The sequence below is a fragment of the Martes martes genome (genome assembly GCF_963455335.1).
Source record: "Martes martes genome assembly, chromosome: 8".
NCBI classification, from domain to species: domain Eukaryota; kingdom Metazoa; phylum Chordata; class Mammalia; order Carnivora; family Mustelidae; genus Martes; species Martes martes.
The window spans coordinates 75,604,637-75,618,043 of NC_137895.1; the positions used below are offsets into that span (position 1 = coordinate 75,604,637).

General features: G+C 33.7%; 1 protein-coding gene across 10 annotated transcripts in view; it reads right to left on the bottom strand.

Annotated features, from left to right (window-relative positions):
* KIF21A (kinesin family member 21A) overlaps nt 1-13,407 on the bottom strand; it is a 149,929-nt gene that overhangs the window by 37,752 nt on the left and 98,770 nt on the right. For 5 of the 10 annotated variants that reach the window (XM_080809963.1, XM_080809959.1, XM_080809965.1 and 2 more), the window contains exons 12-19: nt 11,894-11,932; nt 7,486-7,576; nt 6,935-7,052; nt 6,356-6,544; nt 5,495-5,694; nt 4,261-4,368; nt 446-514; nt 137-351 (exon numbers count right to left, since the gene is read on the bottom strand). In XM_080809963.1, the coding sequence (XP_080666089.1) occupies nt 137-351; nt 446-514; nt 4,261-4,368; nt 5,495-5,694; nt 6,356-6,544; nt 6,935-7,052; nt 7,486-7,576; nt 11,894-11,932 (1,029 nt within the window). The remainder of the gene's footprint in view (nt 1-136; nt 352-445; nt 515-4,260; nt 4,369-5,494; nt 5,695-6,355; nt 6,545-6,934; nt 7,053-7,485; nt 7,577-11,893; nt 11,933-13,407) is intronic. The other 5 variants (XM_080809958.1, XM_080809964.1, XM_080809962.1 and 2 more) reach the window with 1 other exon arrangement.

Below are 13,407 nucleotides of genomic sequence, written 5' to 3' on the forward strand. Positions count from 1 at the left end.
ACAAAAACACATGTAATTACTTAGGTGCTGATTTGACTGTACACTGCCAAATAATGAACTGTTTTCCACCAAAGTCCAACATTTAGTCATAATACCACAAAGATTATATCAGAAGGAACAGGAGAATTGTACTGACCTGGTTCCATTTGTTGTGGGCGTTGGTAAGGCCTGGACTCTTGCCACAGGAATTCTCATTTTCTGCTGGGCTCCTGCCCTTGATACATCTGCTTCCACAGCAGCTGCACTGGAACCCGCGTCCTGAACAGGGGCATCAGATGAGCTCAGCTTCCGCGTGACCTTCCCAGCCACTCTGTCGGACATGGGCCTCACTTGCCTGCGAAGAGCTGTAACCTGAAGGAGCAAGAGAGACTGACTCGTCCTCTAGTCTACAGACATACATCATTTACCTCAAAGCCAGAGCGTTTCCTCCAAATGACTGACTTGCCTCTTCAGTTTTGCGACGAAGAACCACTTCTTGGTTTCTTTTTTGGGCTTCCAGAAGTCTAAGTTGATGCTATAAGATAATAACAAACAAATTAAAGTGGTAAACTGAAAGATACAACGCTTCCTACTCCTGTATTAACATAGTCCCTTTGGGAACTATAATAATTCTTAGCAGAATCTGAGCTTACAACAACCTTGCATTCATTGCTACAAATAAGGATATTTTATTGCAATAAACAAAAATGCATACTGATGTAGCCACCTTTTTCTAAAAAATGAAGTTATCTCTGTGATATACTTTTATCTAAGAAACACTATACAATGCTTACTATACACAAGTACTTTTCTAAGTGCTTTGTAAGTATTATATCATTTCATTTTTGCTAGACATCTGTTTTGCTAGCTGAAGCATGAACAGGATGAAACACAGCTTAGAATACTTTCAATAAAGTCATTTTACAATATATGCAGTAATTATTAACTCTCTTTTAAATATAAGGAAAACATATATTAATTATATTAACACTTTATAATAACTTTGAAAATATTATTATGTTGGATAAAGTAAATAAACAATAAAACATGTCAGTATTGGCTGCCAATTTGTTTCTAGGTACTTTATATGATAAAGACAATTCATTATAAGTTACTTTAAGCCATTTTATATGGCTAAAATTTAGGAAACAATTTTGGGCTTAAAAAGAACAGAGATCCTAATTGTAGTTGTCATTTATTCAACTCTGTGACCCTGGGCAAGGCTTAGGAATTGGGCTTAATCACAGATACGCCTTCTGGGACTTAAATTCTGTGATATACCAAATAACCCTTCATGTTTTGCATCACTAATTTAAACAGGTAATTCATCTCATGTTTATGTAAATTCATTCCTATGTCATCAGATGAGAATTCTTGGAGAAACAGATTCTATCTTATCACTCTCATATCGTCATTGCCTACAGCAATGATTGAATAGAGGTAAAGTTAACAAATCTTTTTAAATGAATGAACTACCAAAAATTAAAATTAACATATAGTTTGAAACTTGTTACTGCTACATTAAGTTTTTTTCTACTCTAAGTCAAATCTCAAGTTCATTCATATTCTTTGTATGGTGTACAAATATACAAAGGGTTAAAAGATGAATATGACATGAAACAATTGATAAAGAAAGGGGTTCAATATGCACACAAGGCAATAAGTAAAAGGATAAAAGAGTCTGAATGTTAGCTTTGTGTGTGATTATTCAGCCTTACATCTTTATAACAGAATATTATATCATATATGATCCTATGTTGTGGAATAAGATTCAAAATTCCCTCCCAGGAGTTAGTTGTTCAATATTGACCTCTATGTCTCATAAGAGTTAGTTACAAAGAAATAAGTAGTGAATTTTTTTTTTTTAAAGATTTTATTTATTTATTTGTCAGAGAGAGAGAGTACACACAAGCAGGCAGAGAGGCAGGCAGAGGCAGCGAGAGAAGCAGGCTCCCTGCTGAGCAAGGAGCCCAATGTGGGACTCGATCCCAGGACTCTGGGATCATGACCTGAGCCGAAGGCAGCATCTTAACCAACTGAGCCACCCAGGCATCCCAAGTAGTGAATATTGTAAGGAAGTTATACTTGTCATCCAAAAGTTTGGATTAAAAACAAAATAAACATGGTATTTGCCTTTCTCTGACTTATTTCATTTAGCATAATACTCTCCAGCTTTACCCATATCATTGCAAATGGTAAGATTTCATTCTTTCTTATGGCTGAGTAATATGTAGAATTTAAGAAACAAAATAAATGAGCAAAGGGAAAAAAAGAGAGGTGCAAACCAAGAAACAGACTCTTAACTACGGAGAACAAACTGACGGTTACCACAGGTGAGGTTGGGGTGCGGGGATCTATGAAATAGGTGATGGGAGTAAGGAGGGCATTTGCTGTGATGAGCCCTGGGTGTTGTATGGAACAGCTGAATCACTATATTATATGCCTGAATCTAATATTACACTGTATGTTAACGGACTGGAATTTGAATAAAAGCTTCTAAATAAATAAATAAATAAACAGCCAAAGTGGAAATAACCCAAATATCCACCAATTAAGGAATGGTTAAACAAAATGTGCTCTATCCACAGTCATGAAAAGGAATGAACTACCAGTACATGCAATATCGTAGATGAACCTTGAAAACATCATGCTAAATTTAAAAAGCCAGATAAAAAAGGCTATATATTGTATATTCCATTGATATGAAACATCCACAGTGGGCAAATCCACGGAAACAGAAAATATAGTAGAATTGCTGTCAGAGGCCAGGGAGGGGGAAGAATGGGAGTGACTGCTAATGGGTATGGAGTTTCTTTCTGGAGTGATAAAAAAATATTCTGGAATAAAATAGTAGTAATCCTTGCACAATCCTGTGAATATACTAAATCCTTGAATTGTACAGTTTAAAGGAGGGAATTTTATGGCTTGTTAATATATGTCAATTTTTATAAATAGGAAAAAAGAAAGAAGCATAGCCTTAATACAGCAGTCATCTCATAAGAATAATCTATTTTTCTCATTATTCCCTTCTATCCCCTTAAATTTTCTCTTTACTTCCCAAAGTACATGTCTACTTTCTAAAATATGCTGTTTGCTCACATTTTCTCCAGGGAGGATTTAGAACAAGTTGAGCAAGAAAAAAGAACAGAGGCTGAAACCTAACCAACAATGGGGAAAGGACCATGATGGCTTCTTCTTTTGAGGAAAAAAAAAAATCATAAATGAAATAACCATTTTGCCAGAAATTTGGAAAGAAGAAAAAACAAACTAACTATAACTAAAACCTTAACACAATTACAGTTAGCATGTTGGTATATATCCTTAAAACTTTTTCCCTCATTTTAATCAAGCATGCGTATATGAAATGCTACTTTATGGGGTGCCTGGATGGCTCAGTCAGTTAAGCATCTGCCTTCGGCTCAGGTCATGATCTCAGGGTCCTGGGATGAAGCCCCACAGTGGGCTCACTGCACAGCAGGGAGTCTGCTTCTCCCTCTATCCTGCCCCTCTCCATCCCACTCATGTTCTCTCTCTGTCTCAAATAAATAAATAAAATCTTCTAAAAAAAATGCTACTTTACACTTAATGTTAAATCACAGTCATTTTTCATTTTACTATGCAGTTTCCAAATCCTAATCTTTAATGGCTGCATAATAACCTATTAAATGAGACGGACAATAATTAACCATTCCCCTTACCATCAAGCATCTTGATTGTTTTTACATTTTTCACTATTACAAACAACCCTAAAGTAAAGATTTTAACACACAACAAATTTTCTGATTTTAGATTATTTTCTTACTCTAAGTTCATGGGAGAAGTAGGACTCCTAAGTGAAAGAATGTGAAAAGTTTTATAGCTCTTAGTAAAGCTGCCTCAGAGAAAGTGGGTTATTATTCCAGGAACATTGCTAAGAATCTCTAGTGGTGAAACTGTCTGGAACCATCCTAAAATCACTACTTTACATAATACTGCAAGTAGTTCCCTGATCTCCTTAGAGATCATCAATTATTCTTTGCCATTTTCTTGCATTTCATCATCTAGGAAATAAGCAAGCCTCTAATAAAACTTATAATAATATGATAGTGTTTTTATGAGCTTGTATATTGAGTTACTATAATCCGTATATTATAATAAATGCCATATTTAAAATTAATGCTTGCTTATGATTCTTAACCTGCACTTAATAGTTACAGTTATCAGAAAATTTTCTTCCATTTACTAAACAAGCTTGTTCAATATACAGTATTTGTATGTAACTGAAAGTTAAAGTCCACTCACATCTCTTTTACGTTGATCTTTTTTCAACTGAGCAATCTCTCTGTTTCTTCTAGACTCTGTCAATCTGGCTTTTTCTTGTTCTTCTTTCATTTGTTTCATTAGCCGAACCTAAAAAAATTAGGTAAATACAGCTATTGGAGTTTTCCTATCACAACATTTGTTAAATTAATCACACATATGGAAATAAGCAGTTAGAATTCTGAATACTTAACAAGGAAAAAATGGAGCTTTGATGCACATTTTAAATGGTCAATGCTGATCACAGAAATAGAATTAGAAATTCTATTTAAAATTTCTATTTAGAAATAGAAACATAGAATTTCTATATTTCTAATACTTTTCTAATATGTTTCTATCAATTGCTTAGTGCTGTATCCATTTTATATTCATGTTCAATTGTTCTATAACTTGAAGGAATTTTTGGTACTTATTACCAGTAGCTATATGACCTTGAACAAATGACTTAACCTCTCTAAGTTTTCATTTCTCTTATATAAAATAGAGATAACAGCTCTATGGCATTACTGGACTATTATGAGAATTTATTGAGTAATACCTATAGAGTGCTTATAACAATGTCTGGTGTATAGTAAGCACATAATAATTTTAGCTATTGCTGTCTTCAGGAAAGACACATTATGATCTAAAACTTCCTAAATCATTTTCACTTTTGCTATTTGACATTGACTGTCATGCCGAATGTTAATAAGAATAATTAATCACACAACAAAAACACAGAACAGATAAGGATTCACATACTCTCTTTTATTAAGAAGACAATTTATATTTCTCTGGGCATGGGAAGGATAAACACTAAATTCAAGATAGTTGTTACCTCTGGGGGCAAAGACAGTAGTTATCTCTGGGGGCAAAACTTCATACATAGGAAGTTTTGTGTATACTGTAATGTTTAATATCTTAAATAGAAATATAGTGCTCATTACATAATTATCATTAATTTTTTGCATGTTCAAGATATATTATGTGTTTCAGGAAGAGAGCTATATCCATCAGTCAAAGAAGCCCCGTTTTTGACATGATTTTCAGCTACTCTGAAGAAAGGCTTTGATAGTGGATGAGTATAGGAAACAACTTCTAATTACCAAAAGGGAGTGCATCATTTGTAAGACTGGGTTACCTTTTATTGAATATAGAAAGAACCACAATAATTTTTTTGTCCCAAATGACACAAATATCCTCAACATCAGACTTTAATGCAAAATATAATCAATACCTTTGTTTTTTTCATTTCCATCACATCCTGCTGCAATTTCTTCAATTGCTTTTCATACTGAGACTGGTTTTTAAGCAGTCTTGCATGCTCTTTTTGGGCTGTCTGAAGTCTTTGTAGTTCTTTATTCATGGCTTGGAGTTTCTTTTCATATTCAGACCTAACTTTTTTTGCCTTTTCTTCTGAGTAAGATTCCACTGAACCTAAACAACCAAAGGGTATTTGTATTTATTTCTATGAGATACAGATTCTCATTTTGTAGATTTACCACTCATGAGCTCAGAGAAGAACTACCTTCCAAACACAAACCTCAGGAGGCCAGGGCATCTGTGAATGTGAATCACTCTCTCTTTTATTAGCTACTCTCAGCTTGTTTAACAATTATTTAATTTTTTTTTTTAAGATTTTTTTTTTTTAAGATTTTACTTATCTATTTGACAGAGAGAGAGATCACAAGTAGGCAGAGAGGCAGGTAGAGAGAGAGGAGGAAGCAGGCTTCCTGCTGAGCAGCCAGCCTCCAGGCCTCGACCAAAGGACCCTGAGATCATGACCTGAGCCGAAGGCAGAGGCTTAACCCACTGAGCCACCCAGGTGCCCTTAAGTTTTTTTTTTTTTTTTTTAATTTAAAAAATATTCCTAGCATAAATCAAGACAGTAAAAACAATTAGCCACAACTTTGCACAAAATAATTAAATAGCCTAGATAGGTACCAGAATGAAAAAATAAGCAATATTTGACATAATGAGACAAACTCACATATAATGTGGCTTCTAATGTAATTTCTTTCCTCTAAAGGCAGAAATGATAAAAACCTATTTTTGCAATTTAGTTGGAACTTTAATTAGAGGTAAATGTAATTCTTACCTAAGTTCTGCAGCACCTGGTCTCTCTCAAGCTGAGTGTCCCGAATTTTATGTTGTAGCATCATTAGCTTCTCCTCATATTGCTTTTTCAGTGTCTGCAGTCTTTTCTGGCTGTTTTCTAGTTCATCAATCAGCTTCTGCTTGATTGCAATTTCACAAGTAATGTTTGCTAAGTCTGCTTGATAATTGGCTATTTATAAAAGAAAAAATAAACACACTGTAATAGGCCACAATATCATAATTCTAACTTGCAAGCAAAAGCATGAAAACCATCATCTATATCCAGGTATTCACTTAGCAGCTATAAGGAAAATGTCCTGAATAAACCAAAAACTAAAAGAGAGGTGAACAAGATAGACTGTTCACATTGATCAGTGACAACAGACACTATTTGTGCTAAGAATGGAAATCACACAATGACTGAATCCAGGAGGGGCAGAAACATGAGGCTGGGAGGGGATACACAAGGCGGCAGTTATAAAAGCTGCCCTCATCAAGAATGAAATGGAGAATGTTTCCTGCCCATATTTTTAAAAAATTGCCCAAATTAATTTTTGTCCTTGTACTAAACAGCAAGTACCTTTCTCATCTGATTCGGAATCTGATTCATCGGAGCTTTCACCCCCTTCAATGTCATCTTCTTCCTCCTCCTCCTCCTCCTCTTCTTCCTCGTGATCACTCACTTCTTGACTCTCTTCCTAAAATGTAATTTATGACCATTAATAGCACAGTATCAACAAAACAAACTGATTACTTCATTAAGAGAGATTGCTGGAGTACTAAATACAGAAGTACACAAATTTCACCTTTCATCAAGTACAAAAATCATTCCACAATTTTAGGCTTTTTACATAATTTTATCTTAAATAAATAAAATAGTACTTCATCTATCCTAGTATTCTACCCTCCCCCCACCACACACACAAGGCTTTCACGTTATACAAGATTGAGAGTTGCTAGTATTAGATAGCTCATATTTCTGAAGAAAAGAAGTCCTCAAGCGCATAGTTTAAAATGGATGCATGATAACCATTTCTCTTTTCTACATAGAAAAGTTAGTATAGTTACCAGCAACCATAAACAAGCTAAATTCAGGCACTGAAATGTAGAAGTTCATTCCTTCATACTTACCACTTCTAATTCGTTGTTTTCTCTTTCTGTAATACCTTTTTCTTCTTTCTTCTCTTGATCAGTATCTGTATTATCCTCTTTACCAGCCACACTTAAAAAAAAAAAAAAGGAACAAAAGGGGACAGTATTAAAATAGAGAGGAAAATTTTTCACTTTTGTCTCCCAAATCTTAAAAATTGATGATCTTAAAAATCATCAATTATTTGTGAAAACAAACTTAGAGTTTATCATTTGACTGAGCAAAGTTATGTCTGATGCTTCAGAGGAAAACAGAAATTGCCATTCAAACAATAGGGAATTACGTCATTGGAGAACAGCTTATTTTCTAGAAACACTGAAGAATAGATTATACCTGAGGGCATGAGATCTGATGAAACAGCTCTGAACTAGTCACAGTGACAGCCAATTCTAGAACATAGGTGATTTAAATTCAAAGGAAATCACATATTTTTCTTTTCTCATCTAAACATATGGCTTTTCCCATCATAAATACAAAGATACAGAAGTTGAAATTTAATTGATGTCCTAATACATTTAAGGATAAATTTAGAGATCCAGAATAAACCTGCTCACAGTAAGTTTGTCTACACTGGCTCTATCCATTATAGTGGTTAGATCTTCTCTAGTAATAGCACAGGCTTTTTTCCTAGGCCATAACTGTGACACAGGACTTTTCTTAAACTGTTCTCACAGAAAAGGGTCTTGGCACATCAAAACTGTCTGAGGTTCAACCTGACCTTTGACTGAATAGGAAATTTCAGGATCTGCCCCAAGATTGGCCATACCAAATAGAAGCCTCCTGTTCGGTCATCTGGCACTAACAGCTCTAACCACATACTGATGTCAGGTAATGCTTATAGCCAACCTAACTCAGCCCCAATGGCCTTGAGATGAAGACAGTGCACAGTACAGCAAGCAAAGTCTTTCACACTTAATTCACTGTGACTCTTTTAGGGTCCAGCAACCATAATCAACTATGCACAGAAGTTATGCATCTGCTCACTAGACTCATACATTCAATTATACTAAATAATATTAAGAAAGTGAACTTCAAATAAATCTGTATGTGAAAGATTTCTTCTTGTGCCACTGTAACATTTTGAAATCATCAAGGATAAAAAAAAAGTACTCAGATATTCTCCAAATAAAATTCTCCTACAAAGAGCTTAAAGACTTTATCTAAATACTTTTATAACAGCTATCATTTCTTTCAGCTACTCTGTTACATTAAAAAACTGCCCTAAAACCTAGACCTGTTTTGAGTTTCTAGGATAAAATTTTAATCTTATTTAAGCTCTGTTATTATTAAACTGTAATGTTTAACCCTAGGTCCCAGTTCTCACAGATACTTTTGTACTCAGAACAATATAAACATTTTTCCCTTTTAAGCACTTTTCAGAATTCTTAATTCATGTTCTTTTTGTCATTATTTCTTTAATTTCTGTCTTTCCTACTAAACTGTAAGCCTTAAGAAGGCAGGGATCATGCCTGTTTGACTCAGCATTATGTCCCCAGTACCCAGGGGATGTACATAATAAATGGGCAGTAAGTGTTTATTAAATACACTAATCTCTATGACTGTGCATGAGCATCTGTTTGTCACCTCTATGGGTCTCATGCACGAATTATGTTGGAGTCTAATGGCACAGGCTGAAAGATGCATAAAGATGCATAGAAGATGGCATATCTCTAGAGTGAGAAGGAACAACCAGTAGCAATACCAATAAAACAATCTTAACAGGAAAGAAATCAAGAAAATTCTAACAGGGTTGCATGATTGTTCTTAACTCATTTTGTTAGAGAAAATTTTTGATTATACTGAATGCCTCTCTTACATCACTTGTGTTATACTAGGGCTGTTGATTTCCATCATGCAGTTCCAACTGCAACTCTAAAAAGAAATTCCCTTCATCCATCATCCCACTCAAAGGACAGTACTGGGCACTCAAACAGACTATACTTGAAGTTTAGGACTAAGGTTAAGGCTAAGACAGGTGAATATGTTTGGAAAGATATTCCCCATCAGCATTCCCCAGTCTTTCCCCTATGCAGTCTTTCTCACCTGTAAACTGTTGCAGCACACAATTTTTGTTATTGTTGATTGTTTCATTATTTAAGCTCCAGCCCAAATTCCCTCTCACTCTAGTTTATAGCTAAATAACCACTTTATTCTAACCCTCCTACTTTCTCCAAGTCACCAGTATCCAGCAAATGTTACTTTTCACTTATATATAAAATTAACTCATATATTATAAACTGTTCATGTCAATTCTGATGTAGAAAGATCAGCAGTTGTAACTTTACATTAATTTCCCTTTATAAATCACTTATGACTGAAGCTTTTTAAAAATACAAGTTGATACTTAATAATAATTGTATCTCAAATAGTCAAGTTCTTCTCAATAAAGTGAGAAAATTGATATCTAAAATAACTAAGCAGCAATGAAAGATATTTACATTTGCATGTTACAAAGAATCAGAATCTTGGAGTTGGAAGGAACACTAGTGATCATGTGGTTTAACCCCTTTGACATTGGACTACCAATGTCAACATTTTTGGTGAAAACCTAAAAAGAAACTGGCCCGGAGAAGTTAATCCACTCAAGAGTACTAGAACCAAGTGTCTTGACTACCAGGTGGGTATTCTAGAATCTTACACTTTAAGTTCAGTTCACAGACATGGAAGCATTGGCATTACCCAGAAGCTAGATAGATAAGCAAAATCTTAGACTCCACCTCAGTTTTGCTGAATTGGAATCTTCATTTTATAAGACTACTCAGGTGATCTGTACTCATATTCATGTTCAAAAAGCCCTATCCAGGGACATAAAACTGCTCTGCTTTTGCTGTCCTCTAGGGGATGATATAAAAACTGGAAGCAAACTTTACTCACTGAAGACGCTTAAAGGACTTGAAAATGTTAAGGTGGAAGGATGCTTCCATACATTATTTTAACTATGTATTTTATTTTGACCTTCTGAAATAGAAGAAATCTCACATTTTTAATGCTATAATTTAATTCTTATGATAAATATAATGTTCTAAATATATACTAGTTAGATGAGCTCTAGTGCAACTTACAGACAATTAGAATTACATTCTCATTGTAGAATACTTTAAATAAGTTATAGAATTATAGAATAAAATTACAGATACTACAGACTACTATAGAATGTGTGGAATATAATTATGGAATGTAAATTATTAAATAATTTTAAAAAATATATAATTTTTAAGCTTTCATACTTAAAATAAGTTATTACTGTAACTAATTACTGCATAGTGAAAGTTCCCAAAAGGCTTATTTTAAGTAAGAGTTGAAATTTCTAAAGCGGTGCTTCTAAAATATTTAAATATTATTTTCTTAATCATTTTGATTATATAATCTGGGGGCTTATTTAGAAAAATCTATGAAGAGAAGTCCTGATGAAAAGTAAAATACCACTTGATCTTGATTTAAATAACTATAATTCTGAGTGACTAAATTGCAAATATTGATTATATGGAGAGTTCAAAAATGTGCTTCTAAATCTAGCTTAAATTTTAAGTGAAAAAAAGAAAATATCCTGTTTCTGACACTCACCTCAAATACATCTTAAAAGCAACAATTATATTTCTAATCCAACCTTAAAAATGTGTTTTAAGGGGTGCCTGGGTGGCTCAGTGGGTTGAGCCTCTGCCTTCAGCTCAGGTCATGACCCCAGGGTCCCGGGATGGAGCCCCACATCTGGCTCTCTGCTCAGCAGGGAGTCTGTTCCCCCCCCTCCCCCAACCTCTGCCTGCCTCTCTGCCTACTTGTGATCTCTGTCTGTCAAAAAAATAAATAAAATCTTTTAAAAAAATGTCTTGTAAATCTTATCTGTAAAGGCCACAGTTTCCTATTGGTTTGTTGCTGTTTAATGTTGCTTTCCAACAACTATTACAAATATTTGTATATACAAATACATTTGCATTGCAAATATAATATTCCAAATATTACACCAAATAAGGAAGAGAGGAGAAAAACCCACCTGTGATTTAGCATGGGCTATGACAAAATCTCAGTTCCCACCCAATTAAAAATTCCCACTGTTCACAAATTTTTGAAAGATACATTCTGAAAGTCAATGGTGGGTTTTGAAGGGTCATTTTTTTGCCTAAAAAAGGGAATTCACTATCATGACTATGACAGTTTATTCAAAAATCACATGAATTTTAATCCAGGTAACTAGTGAGCATTTTATTCTGTAAAAGTAGTTTCTGGAAATATATTTGATGTATTTGTCAATTTTGTAAAATCATCGTTAATTTTAGGAGCACCAAGCTAATCTAGTCTGAAACAATCTATAATTCTATAACACATTTCTTTGTGAATGGCAACTAAATATTTAAATGACATTTTAATAAAAAACCTGGGAAATATTCCAACCTTCTTTCTTCTCGATTGCTTTCCTCAAGTTTCTGTAGCCTTCAAAATCACGAGGCACAGTATTGGAAGGCCAAGCCAATGAAGGACAAACCAGACAGTAAAAAGCGAAAGTGATAAGAAGGTAAAAATGATACATGAGCTTGAAGACTTTAAAATAAATTTTAAAAGATATCATCAAAGGACAATACACAGTAAAAAGGCAATACATTTTGTATGAATAAAAAGTAAGTAGAAAAACAAGCAGCATTATATCTAAGAAGAGTATATAGACTTTCAGTTGCAATTATTTAGCAGTAAAATGTAGAGTCTTAGTTTATATAACTTGATCAGTAGTAAGAGTGTTTGGATGCCATTGCTTTTTAAAATCTGAAATGTTTCCACTTTCTCAGTTTCCCCAAAAAAGACCACTTTCAATGATATCTTCTTCCTTTTAAGCCTTCCCAAAAGATATTTTTATGGCATCATCAAAAGAACGTCAAAAAGTAATGCCTTTATACCATAATATGAAAATACCATTAATACTACATACTAGAATGCTACTTTTAAAACTTGTTTTTTATTCTTAATACACTACATGTGAACATCACTAAATCTAAAAAAAAAAAAAAATGTTCTATTTCAAAATTATATATGAAATGGTATTACAATAAAATGAGTATGGTTGTTATATCAGCGAAAAACTATAATTTTATTAATTGAAAATAAAATCTCATAATATCACTGTACTAATAATTAGAAATTATTAAAAGGACAAAGGCAAAGGGGGCAATAAAATGGGAAATGCAGTACTTTCCATTAGTAAGACTGATCTTCAACCAGAAATATATAAGAAAAACTAAAGACATATACTTAAAGACTTTGAAGTATAATTGAAACAATATTCAATACACAGAATTGGGGATCTTTACTCAATGGAATGTACTGAATACCATTATTTGTCAAATAAACAAAAAGACAGATGTGCTAGGCTCCAATTAAGCATATAGAAATCTTGATAGAGCACACTTCTGACCAGAATTCCATAAATATATTTCAGAATCATCAATATTTTTAAATGAAGAGATTGGGTCTTAAGTATAAATTATTTCAAGCCCGTTATTTTCTTGTGCTGGCATGTGATTTTTATTTGTTGGCCTGCAATTGTTTTTCCTAATCAACTTATATATTGCTATTACAAGAAGAGACTAGCATTCTTTCTGGGGAAAAAAATATTCTAGAGTGATATTCACCAGGGATCAAAAGGTCCTGTATAATGGCTAGAAAAAGGAACATAAAGCCATCACCTAAGAAATCTATGTGTTTCTAGAGTTTCAACCTGACACCACTAAACACAAGTATAATGCAGTCTGATGAATTAGTAAAGTTTTTTATAATTCAAGTCATTTAAAGCTAGATATCCAAAAAACATGGGGAGTAATGCCTAATCTAGGCTTACACTAATGAAAATGAGCTACAGTAGCTCAAAGGATATGGTTCCCTGGCAAAGAGCCCAAATTTTCTATGTCCGAAATGCA